General features: G+C 39.9%; 1 protein-coding gene and 1 long non-coding RNA gene across 5 annotated transcripts in view; one reads left to right on the forward strand and one right to left on the reverse strand.

Annotated features, from left to right (window-relative positions):
- CR1L (complement C3b/C4b receptor 1 like) overlaps positions 1-8,890 on the forward strand; it is a 99,579-nt gene extending 90,689 nt beyond the window's left edge. For all 3 annotated transcript variants that reach the window (XM_045366987.3, XM_065532078.2, XM_065532082.2), the window contains 3 exons: positions 775-798; positions 1,786-1,867; positions 8,763-8,890. In XM_045366987.3, coding sequence (XP_045222922.2) covers positions 775-798; positions 1,786-1,838 — 77 coding nt within the window. In that variant the 3' untranslated portion in view covers positions 1,839-1,867; positions 8,763-8,890. The remainder of the gene's footprint in view (positions 1-774; positions 799-1,785; positions 1,868-8,762) is intronic.
- LOC141409876 (uncharacterized) overlaps positions 1-12,414 on the reverse strand; it is a 31,192-nt gene that overhangs the window by 8,037 nt on the left and 10,741 nt on the right. For both annotated transcript variants that reach the window (XR_012432570.1, XR_012432569.1), the window contains exon 2: positions 1,769-1,844. This is a non-coding gene — a long non-coding RNA (uncharacterized lncRNA). The remainder of the gene's footprint in view (positions 1-1,768; positions 1,845-12,414) is intronic.

The raw sequence follows: 12,414 nt of genomic DNA on the forward strand, positions 1-12,414 counted from the left end.
AAAATATAAAATATTTTATGCATTTTATTAAGGGTTTCATGAGAAAGAAAACTAGAAATAAATGCACAATAGAAGTCATTGAATACACTATGATGCATCTACTAGATTATATTAGTTTGTCTCTGTTGTAATTTACATTTCTAGTATATAAATATGTGAAAACACACATATGAGAAAATATGCCAGAAGAGAATGTATCAAAACATGTTTTGGGTACTAGGATTTGGGGTGATTTTTTTCTTTAGTTCTGTATTGTAAGTTTTCTTCTGTAATTGTATTACTTTTATGAGAAAAATATTAATTTTTAAAAAGTCTTCTTGGCAGTGGCTCACACCTGTAATCCCAGCACTTTGGGAGGCTGAGGCGGGTGGATCACGAGGTCAGGAGATTGAGACCATCCTGGCCAACATGGTGAAACCCCGTCTCTACTAAAAACACAAAAATTAGCTGGGTGTGATGGCATGTGCCTGTATTCCCAGCTACCCAGGAGGCTGAGGCACAAGAATCCCTTGAACTGGGAGGCAGAGGTCGCAGTGAGGTTGCACCACTGCACCCCAGCTTGGCGACAGATTGAGACTTTGTCTAAAAAAAAAAAATCTTCTCTGAGTACAGAAGGTAAAATGAGAGTATGTGAGTGAAATCAATGACTTTTTAAAAAAAATATTAGTCTGAGTCCTGAATAAAATTCAGGATAAATTGTCATTGGCTGAGAAGTCCTGTTCAATTATGTTGCATGCCAGAGTGATGTTTTTGTGACTTCTGTCTTCGTTTTAGGTGCAAATGATGCTCTTATAGTTGGTAAGTTTTATGAAGGGTTTGATGAGGAATTCTGGCATCTTTAACAGTAAGTACCTACTTATAATGAATGAAATGTAAAAAGAGAGATCAAAATATCTTGAGTTGTAAATTCAACTAGAAAGAAAATCATGATGAGTTTAGGCCAGGATATGGTGGAACTGGCATCATCATACGCCAGGTTACTGAGTAACCTTCCTCAAAGGTTCTTTACTATCTTTGAACCACTACAAATGCATAATCATTCAACAGTGTCAAAAATAACTTATTTGAATGTGGTGGGAGAATGAAGCTTCTTCTTTGGGTTATAACCTGGAGTATGCTTCCAGATGGTGATTGTGCCCATTTGCACAAATAGAAAGCCACAAGATCAGTCTTCTGAGCCCATATCTGTGATCTGCCTCTGTTAGAAGAGTAGTTTTGTAATAGAGTTTGCTTCCAAGGGAATTTCTGTGGCATGGTATTCTTACATCCCTTTTTACACATCTGGACACTGAGACATGGAGGGTTTAGGTAACTTGCCCAAGACCACAGAATGGGATAGCCTGGGTCTACCTACCTGTGGAGACTGTGCACTTTAACAATCAATAAATGGACAAAGGACCTACATATATAATTCAACAAGACAGAAAATTCCAGTATTGTCACAATGAAATGCCTGTGTGTTAAGCCTTAGGCAAGACACACGGGCAGGGCCATGGAGAGCTGATGGCCAGCTGCCCCATCGTGGTTCTCACTTACTTTTGGAAAAGTTGATATTGGACTAAAGGTTACAAAACAGCTCAGATCACACCTTAACTATAATAACCCTGTGGGAGTAAGACTACTACTATAGAAACCCAGAGTAAAGCAGAATGTATAGTTACATCTAAAAAAAAAAAAAAAAAAAAAAAGCATTGGCAATCTGTAGTGGGACTGGATACTAAGACAGAATTTAAAACCTATGAGTTATATTTTCCATGCATGTAATTACCTTGTTTTACTGCCTAGGCACTTTATCCGGTACGATCTTCGTTATTTTATTCATCATTTTCCTCTCTTGAATAATTCTAAAGTACAGAAAAGGGTAAGGGTAAGTATAGCCATATTATCCCAAGAAATGTAAACTGTTGATATCCTAGTTTTGCTAAGACATTGCAGACACTGACCTCTAAGCCCATATCCTATCATAGCACTAGAAGTTTGATTGGGTCACTTATGGCACACATAGCCTGCCAGTGGGGAAGAATTGAGACTTTCCACTGGGTATTTTAATATATGAACAAATACTTTGTAAACACAATTAACTTTTTTTTTTTTTCTGAGACAGAGTCTTTCTCTGTCACCCAGCCTAGAGTGCAGTGGTGCGACCTCGGCTCACTAAAACCTACACCTCCCAGGTTCAAGGGATTCTCATGCCTCAGCCTCCTGAGTAGCTGGGACTATAGGCATGTGCCACTACACCAGGCTAATTTTTGTATTTTTAGTACAGGCAGAGTTTTGCCATGTTGGCCAGGTTGGTCTCAAACTCCCGACCTCAAGTGATCCACACGCCTCAGCCTCCTGAAGTGCTGGGATTACAGGCATGAACCACTGTGCGAGGTCAATATTAACTTTTTACACTTGAAAAAAAACTTGCAAAAATTAAGATCTGAATAAAGAAATGTCTTTGACAGGAAAGAAAACATACGCAGCTTTTGTAATGGTTGATTAAAGTATAACAACACCAGTGAGGCCAGAATCAATAATAACAATGTTATAAGGTCGATGAGCAAATTCTATACCCATAAAAAACTGAGGGCTAGGCTTGATGCCTCACGCTTGTAATCGCAGCACTTTCAGAAGCTTAGGTAGGCAGATCATGAGGTCAGAAGTTTGAGACCAGCCTGGCCAACACAGTGAAAACCCATCTCTACTAAAAATACAAAAACTTAGCCAGGTATAGTGGCGTGTGCCTGTAGCCCCAGCTACTCGGGAGGCTGGGGCAGAAGAATTGCTTGAACCTGGGAGGCAGAGGTTGTGGTGAGCCGAGATCGCATCACTGCAACCCAGCCTGGGCAACAGAGCAGACTCCGTCTAAAAAAAATAAAAATAAAAATACCTGAATGTGTAACTTTTAAGTGAACAGTTTTCTATAGGAAATATTCTAAACAATGCAGTTTCCTACAACAAACTATACAGCAATTGAAGTTTTTGTATTTCACAGAGATGGCAATACACTTTTAAAAAGTAGTTTGTCATAGTAGATCTTGCTGTAAACAACCTAGTCAGGAACTCAATTTCATGGGAAAATAGTGAATTGGTTGACATTTAAATTTAAATCATTATCCTTCCTAACTAATGTTCTCTATATTTTATGGCTTGACATATAAATATTCTTTGCTCTTTTCCATTACAAAAAGAAAAAGTAAGTAGCTTGGCACTTTCCCTTAACAAAGTACTTGTGTCAATACATTTTTCTCTTAAAGTTTCTTATTAAGTACCACTATAATTTGTGAGTTAATTTTAAAAAAAAAATTTACTAAGTCTGAATTAAAGAAGTTAGGGCTTCTAATTTTTTGTATCTATACCAGTCTCTAGTTGAAACCACACAGGGGAAATGATTGTCTCTTCCTCTTGAAAATATTAAAGATACGGCCGGGCGCGGTGGCTCAAGCCTGTAATCCCAGCACTTTGGGAGGCCGAGACGGGCGGATCACGAGGTCAGGAGATCGAGACCATCCTGGCTAACACGGTGAAACCCCGTCTCTACTAAAAAATACAAAAAATTAGCCGGGCGCGGTGGTGGGCGCCTGTAGTCCCAGCTACTTGGGAGGCTGAGGCAGGAGAATGGCGTAAACCCGGGAGGCGGAGCTTGCAGTGAGCTGAGATCCGGCCACTGCACTCCAGCCTGGGCGACAGAGCAAGACTCCGTCTCAAAAAAAAAAAAAAAAAAAAAAGAAAATATTAAAGATACTTTAATATCTTGAACATATTTGAATATCTCCACCCTTCTAACTATGTCATTCTTCACTCCTCATGGCCCATTCCTTGTTAATCAACTACAGTTGATTAACATGACTCAATAACCATTTATACAATTATTTCCTTAGAAATTATTATCTTGTATAGCCTAAGCAACCTCAGAGCATATACCATTTCTTCATGTTTTCCATCTCGTAAAACCTGCCTCCTATTTTTTTCATACTCTTTTAAAGTGTAATGTCCATGGCACAAGCATTCTCTCTGACCAGTGGCTACCAGAAATGTGGCAGAAAGAAAGATGATGATCCTTGCTAGACTTAAAGGTCAGGGAGGTAAACCTCCTAAACATCTATGTAACCCACACTAAAACCTATTATATATGTGCAATCCAGGAAAACTTTTAAACATTTTCTAAACTTTTACTTTTGACCTGTTTCACTTCTTGGGACTGTAACTGCCTGAAGGGTTCTTCCTGCCTGTCATACAGACAAAACCAATTCCCTGAGATCATGGTATATTACAGTAAAGAAAGAGTTGAATTAACACAAGGCCAGTCATGTGGAAGAACTGGAGTTATCACTCAACTCAGTCTCCCCAAGAACACAGGAGCAATGGTTTTTATAGATCATTTAGTAGGAAGGGAGCTAGGGAATGGGTACTGCTGATTGGTTGGGGATGGGGGTGTGGGAAATGGTCCTCATGTGCTGTATCCACCTCTGGTTGGGGGCCACAGGACCAGTTGAGTCATGAGTCACAGGTTCAGGTAGAGTCAGTCAGTTGCCAAATGCAAAAACCTGAAAAACATCTCAGAAGACCAATCTTACATTCTATAATAGTGATGTTATCTATAGGAACAATTAGGGAAGTCACAAATCTCTGAGCAGTAATGGATTATAAAAACTATGCCTATATTTTAGCAGAGTTCAGGTCCCTCTCATAATCCTAATCTCTTGGCCTTTCATTAGCTTTCAGGCCCTGAGCAAGGAGAGAGCTAGTTTTAGAAGAGACCGTTATTATCCTTGCTCCAAAGTTAAATTATAAACTAAATTCCTTTCATGGTTAGCTTGGCCTACACCCAGGAATGAGCAAAGCCAGCTCACCCATGAGGCTGGAAGCAAGATGAAGTCAGCCGTGTTAGATTTCTTTCATGCTCATAATCTTTGCAAAGGTGGTTTCAGGATAGTGAGTGCATTTCTCTAACAAAACACCATTGATTTTCTTGTTAGAAATAACACATAGCTAAAATTGGGAAAAAGAAGTAATAAACTTAAATAATCAGAAGGCAGAGGTCCCTTCTCTTGGAAGGAGTTGGGCTGATTAATCATGCAGTCATACTTCCTTGAGTGGGTGTGGCCAATAGCTAAGTCATTGTGGCTATGTGAGGAGGGCTGATTATTCCTTATCTGGAGCTCAAGCTTTCCTCACAGAAACACAAGGGCATAAAGGGCCTTATGGCAAAGAAGAAGGAAGCCATGTGGGAAACACAGAATATGACTGGAGAGTATCGTAGTGGTCCTCAAGTCAGAAGAGCTGTTTATCCTGGAGCTGAAAAAGACTGACGGAGATAGAATAGTGTAGAATAGAACAAGATGGCCTGCTTTATGGGAGAGCCACTATCACACCAGGTCTGGAGGGGTTCAGGCTAACGTCTACCTCAAACACTGGAGACAATTCAGAAACTGCATAAGCAGTCCGGAGACTTACTGAGAAACTAAAATGAGGCTGGGCGTGGTGGCTCAGGCCTATAATCCCTGCACTTGGGGAGGCCGAGGCGGGTGGATCACCTGAGGTCAGGAGTTCGAGACCAGCCTGGCCAATGTAATAAAATCCCGTGTCTACTACAAATACAAAAAATTAGCCAGGTGTGGTTGTGGGCGCCCGTAATCCCAGCTCCTCAGGAGGCTGAGGCAGGAGAATCGCATGAACCTGGGAAGCAGGGTTGCAGTGAGCCAAGATCACACCACCACACTCCAGCCTGGACAACAAGAGCCAAACTCCCTCTCAAAAAAAAAAAAAAAGAAAGAAAGAAAGAAACTAAGACAGAAGTGGATGGAATTCACATACCAGAAATCATCTCACCATGGCCAGGTGTGGTGGCTCACGCCTGTAATCCCAGCACTTTGGGAGGCCGAGGCAGGCGGATCACGAGGTCAGGAGATGGAGACCATCCTGGCTAACATGGTGAAACCCTGTCTCTACTAAAAATACAAAAAAAATTAGCTGGGTGTGGTGGTGGACACCTGTAGTCCCAGCTGCTCAGGAGGCTGAGGCAGGAGAATAGCGTGAACCCAGGAGGCGGAGCGTGAACCCAGGAGGCGGAGCTTGCAGTGAGCCGAGATCGCGCCACTGCACTCCAGCCTGGGCAACAGAGCGAGACTCTGTCTCAGAAAAAAAAAAAAAAAATAGAAAAAGAAATCATCTCACCTTTAAAATACTCCTCAAGGAGGTGTACTTTAACTATCCTAGTAAAGACGGTATGACCCCCACCCCCACATTCCTAATCTCTCTTATCCTGCTTTTTTTTTTTTTGTATACTTATCCTTTTATTACCCTTAATTAAATAATTATGTTCCATGTTTATTCTCTCTCTCCCTCCATGAAGTCAGGGATTTTTGTCCTATCTTCACCAATGGATTCAAAACAAATCTACACTGTCCCTGGAACAAAGAGAGTCTCAATAAATACTTACCAAATGAATGAGTGAGATAAACACCACTAAGAGTGTTACCACAAGGGAAAATTTCTGCCATAATTCTTTACCAAGTTAAACAGTGTATCTTTAGCTTGTCCTAAACTTACTCCTGGTTTCAAGGCTCCAAGGAGTTCCATTAGAACTCCTTGTTCTAATATACAAACTGTCACAGTCTGTTGGTATAGACAGTTGGGCAGCTATAACAAAAACTCCATAGACTGGGTGGTTTCAATAAGCATTTAAGCTGGGTGCAGTGGTTCCCACCTATAGTCCCAGCTACTCAGGAGGCTGAGGCAGGAGTACTGCTTGAGCCCATGAGTTTAAGGGCGGCCTGGGCAATATGGCAAGACCCTGTCCCTAAAAACGTTATTTCATTTCTAAAAACCAAGCATTTATTTCTCATAGTTCTGGTGGATAGAGAGTCCAAGATCAAGGCAACTGCAAATTCAGCGTCTAGTGGGGCTCGCTTTCTAGTTAATAGACTTCAATCTTTTCTCTGTGTCCTCACATCAGAGAAAAGGAGTGTGGGAGCTCTTGGGGGTCTCTTTTCTAAGGGCACTAGTCCCATTCACAAGGGCTATTTGAAAAGTAATTAGATCCTATAAATTTTCAACGTATAAATTTGGAAGGATACAAACATTCAGTCCATTGTACAAACACTGAATTTGATAAGCACATCTGCTTAAATGATATCACGCTTATTGATTTCATGTGCCTTTTTCACCTTTGTTTCTATCTAAATTCCATTAACCCAGCTCTGAATTCACTCAACCAAGATGCTATCCCAAACAACTCTAGTCCAAAATAATGTTTTTCTTTGAAACTCAGATTTCCTAATTATACTATTTTAAAAATAAACTAATGTATTTTAAGAGTAATATCTCATCATTATTAAAAACAAGAAATAGGGGAAAATATAAATGAATGTAAAAATTACCTGCAATAATCTCTACCTAGTAGTATTCTTAAGCTTCTTTGCATATTATTTTACACTTGCATTTACACTTTGAGATTATATTGATTGCACAATATTGAATCCTGCTATTTTTTCACCAAATGACAAACATTTCTCCCATCATGATAACAGTACATAACCACTTGACATTTCATGTGTTGTTTTTTGCCTATTAACTCTATTGCATTCATTTACTTGCTTACTCTTAAAGTATTCTTAGCCACTTACAATGTACCATACATTGTGCTTATGTGTGTTTTCTTTCACATGCTAAACTAGCTTCTGATGAAGAGACATTTTTAAAAAATATATGCTATATCAGTTTTTACTTTCTCTAGGGAGAAAAATTGATTTTTTAAAAAACATCTCCCAAAATCTCTGAGTATCATCAAATGAGAAATGTTCAGCAATCAACTGAGCAACTTAAACAATTGAAAAATGAATTTACGAAAATTTCAGTTAGCCTCATCTTTTTGGAAATACTACTGTTTTACATCAAATTACACCTCAAATTGTATACACTAACTACTGATCACCTTTTAGTAGGTATAAAGTCCTTAAAAATTTTGTTTCAACTTTCCCTTTTAAGGTTGGAATTTTGACCACAGTGTTCCACAGGAACAACGTGAATCATCTGTGGCAAAATATGCTAGTCAAGAAGTGAGTTAGAATCTGTGCCAAGCTAAGACCTTGTGCACCCAGGTTCTGGGGCGGAGTAAAGAGGCAGGCTCCAAAGACATAGCTGTGTGTTGGACATGAGAGTGTTTGGAGGAATACAGGTAACAGGTGATGCTGGGAAGTCTTGTGAGATGGAAAAAGAACGAAGATAAGGAATCTGGTGGCAGTAATAACTGGGGAGCAGACGAACTAGAGGGCCTCATCAGGAGGTTCGTCAATTGGTGGAAGGACACCATTCTCGGCCTTAAAACGAGAGGCTGCAGCATGGCTGGGGAAGCACGTGGATACCTCGTACTAAATCCACTACTGCAGCTCATTCTTGACTGTAATTAGAAGAGGAGGACATGCTTTCTGAAGCTGACCCCTCCAAGATGACCAGTTACTATTTCTGCCCCCTGCTACCACTGTGGTTTAGAACAAGAGACTCAAAAAAATTTCTTCTGTTATGGGTGACCTGTACGTTTTCTAGAATGGAATGAGGCTCTTTATTTAGTAGCTCAACTCTGAGAACACTTTTTCTTTGGACACAAAAAAGGAAAAGGTCAAGTTAATCATTAATCTCTCTCTTATTTACTAATGTCTCCATTTGTGCCATACTTTCTGTGTCCTACACAGCAGCCATCACAGAGGGCAGTAAATTCTGGGTAGTTCAATTGCTGACCATGCTGTTAACTAAATGAAAACATCCTGTTATTTCAGTGTCCTTCCTTGACAAAGTACTATACAGCTGAAGAACATCTCAAATACAATTTTGGTTGGAAAGGAGCCAATCGATTTCAACAGAATCAAATCTGGGCTTCATAAAGTCTTTGAAGTGACTTCACAGAGATGCAGACATGTGCACTTGAAGATGCTGCCGCTTCCCCAGTACCTAGCAAAGCTCCTCCCTCTTTGTGTGCATCACTGTGAAACCCCCACCCTTCTGCCTCGTGCTAAACGCACACAGTACCTAGTCAGGGGAAAAGACTGCATTTAGGAGATAGATAATGGTTTGGATTACTTAAAGAAATAAGGTGTTGCCTGGAATTGCTGGTTTATAAGTTGGTCATTTTTCTTTTTTAAAATATTTGTAATATGGAATGGGCTCATTAAGGAGAGCTTGGAAAATGTAGAAAGTTATGAAAAATAAGTCACATATAATTATGCTACCTAGTGATAACCACTCCTAATATTTTGATTCATTTTCTGCCTATCTTCTTTGACATATGTGTTTTTTTTTACAAATGTACTTTTTCCCCCTTAGTTTCCTTTTATTTTATAGAGCAGAACCCTAGTCTTTTAAACAGTTTGGAGTGAAATATATGCTATATCAGTTTTTTCTCTAGGAAAAAAATTAATGTACTAAAAAGGCATTAAATGACTACTGTGGTTAAGACCACTTGAGAGAAATATTTGGAATATAAGCTTTGGATATTTTCTTTTCTTTCTTTCTTTTTTTTTTTTTTTTTTTTTGAGACAGATTCTTGCTCTGTTGCCCAGGCTGGAGTACAGTGGCATGATCTCGGCAACTTCCGCCTCCCGGGTTCAGGTGATTCACCTGTCTCAGCCTCCTGAGTAGCTGGGACTATAGGTGCCCGCCACCACACCCGGCTACTTTTTTGTATTTTTAGTAGAGACAGGGTTTCACCATGTTAGCCAGGACGGTCTCAATATCCTGACCTCATGATCCACCCGCCTCAGCCTCCCAAAGTGCTGGGATTACAGGCGTGAGCCACCGTGCCCAGTGAGCTTTGGATATTTTCTAAGCTTTATTTCAAAAGTACTATGCTCTGTATAAAAAAGAACAATAAAAATTGAAATGAAAGAATAATTGTTATTATAAAAGTAAGTAGCTTTTGTATGAATTCAGAATATACTAAATTAACTTTTAAAAGCACAATTTTAAAAATATTTATGAAAATAATAAACATGTTCTGGCATTTTTAAAATAAGTGACTTTGTGTTCTTTAACCAGTCTACATCTTTAGAGATCAAAAATTTGTTATGTTATTATGGGCTATGCTAACGACCTCTAGAAAACATCAGAATATTTCTGGATATTTAATAATAGCTTTATATATGATTACTGCTTATTTCTGTATAATTCTGTTTAATAGTTGCTTCAAAGGTGAATTCGGCCACATTTATTTTGACAACAATATAAAGAGAGAGATAGACATGAACCTGATTTTCAATTTTAAATCATGCAAGATAGGACAAAAAACAGCCTAAGAAAAATCTGTCAGGCCTTTGAGCCCAATCCAAGTCATCGCATCCCCTGTGACTTGCACATATATGCCCAGATGGCCTGAAGTAACTGAAGAATCACAAAAGAAGTGAAAATGCCCTGCCCCGCCTTAACTGATGACATTCCACCACAAAAGAAGTGAAAATGACCGGTCCTTGACTTAAGTGATGACATTACCTAGTGAAAGTCCTTTTCTGGGCTCATCCTGTCTCAAAAAGCTCCCGCACTGAGCACCTTGTGACCCCCACTCCTGTCCTCCAGAGAACAACCCCCTTTGACTGTAATTTTCCTTTACCTACCCAAATCCTATAAAACGGCCCCACCCTTATCTCCCTTCGCCAACTCTCCTTTTGGACTCAGCCGGCCTGCACCCAGGTGATTAAAAAGCTTTATTGCTCACGCAAAGCCTGTTTTGTGGTCTCTTCACACAGACGTGCATGACAAAATCAACTGATAAACTGCAAGAAAAAAAATGCAACTTATACCACAAAGGGTAATTGTTTTATTATTTAGAGAGTGCTTAAAAATTCAAAGACCAAACTTCTCTCCACCCCACAAAAATGGGCAAAGGACATACAGCTAGGTCACCAAGAAAGACGAGCAAGTAGGCAGTGAAATACATGTAAAGATACTCGATAGGACTTTTGCTTATCTGGATCGTTAGCAAATCTCTTATTTCTTGGGATTTTGAAGAAGTAACTTTTAAAAGAGGACTTAAGACTAAATGTTTGGGAATTGGCCTTTTTTAGAATTAAAATTTCCCAACACAAGAAAAAAAATCCTGTGTTCTTTATGTTCCAGAATGGGGTAGGTCACTGAGCAATATGATTAATAAATATGTAATGCCTGTGTCTTCTGTTTTGTTTTGTTTTGGAGACAGGGTCTTGCCCTGGGGCTGGAGTGCAGTGGTGCAATCTAGGCTCACTGCAACATCCCCTGTGAGTTTTTAATTGCAAGAAAGCCAAAAGATTTTTTTAATTACATCAGTTATAATGGGAAATACTGTATATATTATGATAAAATACTTTATTGCCAACTTGTATTATTAAACAATTCTGCTGACCTTTGACCTTACATTTACATCTGAAAAGCAGTGTGATAGGAGTTATTAAGAAACTATTTTAGGCAGATGGAGGGGTACTTGGAACGTTTTAGTTTCTTTTAAAGTAGCTCCAGAAATGTTTCTTGTCTAGCAGGAAGGCCCTGGCTCTCAGAGCTGGGCCAGCAACCTTTAATATGCAAATGCAAGCCATTAGAAACTGGGTCCACCCAACATGGTAATTCCCACTGTTTTCCTCTTGCCCTAGCCGGGACGTGTGCCTGGCCATGTGGCCGCCCCCACATATCTCCCCATGTGTAGAACATCTTGGTGCCCTGTATTTGCATATTAAAAGGCTAGGGTGGGAAGGCCAGTTTTTCACAGTCTATGTGAATGACATCCCTGGCCAAATCAATCCCCTGAGCCCTGTGCAAATCAGACACCTCCTCCTCCAGCCTCTACATATATTTGGCTGTTTTCCACCCCACACGGGGGTCTCCTGTCTTGGGTTTGGAGCCCCTCCACCCTCTGTCTCTGTAAAGGGGAGCTTCTGCCTTCTTTCTTGCCTATTAAACTCTCTGCTCCTTAAAACCACTCCATGTGTGTCCGTGTCGTTTTTCCCAATTCAATATGAGATGAAGAACCTGGTTGGTGTTCCTCCACTCCTCAGAGCCGTATCATTTTGGTGCATGGGCCAGGAAAGGAAATTCATTCATCAGACTGGTGAGTATGGAGTGGATCTCAACTTTAAATCTGTCCTTTAATCTCAAGGCTGTCTTCCAGCTACCCTGTCACCAAACTTTCTCTTTTCAGCGGTCTCTTACCCTCTCTCTGTGTGTCTAATGTGCAGGAATCTTTACAGTTCATGGCAAAAACAGTTCATGGTCTGTTAGAAAAGATCACGAATCATGGCAGGCAGTAACTTAATAAACGTCTCTTACTCTCTACCGTTTCTCTGGCGAGCACATGGTATTTCTAAGCCACCTAGTGGAAATAAAAATCCTCTTCATGAGACACATTGCTGGTTCTCTGCAGTACATTGCAGCTTTGCTACTTTTCCATTTTGCACTTTTCTACTGCTACTT

Source organism: Macaca fascicularis, chromosome 1 (genome assembly GCF_037993035.2).
Source record: "Macaca fascicularis isolate 582-1 chromosome 1, T2T-MFA8v1.1".
Classification (NCBI taxonomy): domain Eukaryota; kingdom Metazoa; phylum Chordata; class Mammalia; order Primates; family Cercopithecidae; genus Macaca; species Macaca fascicularis.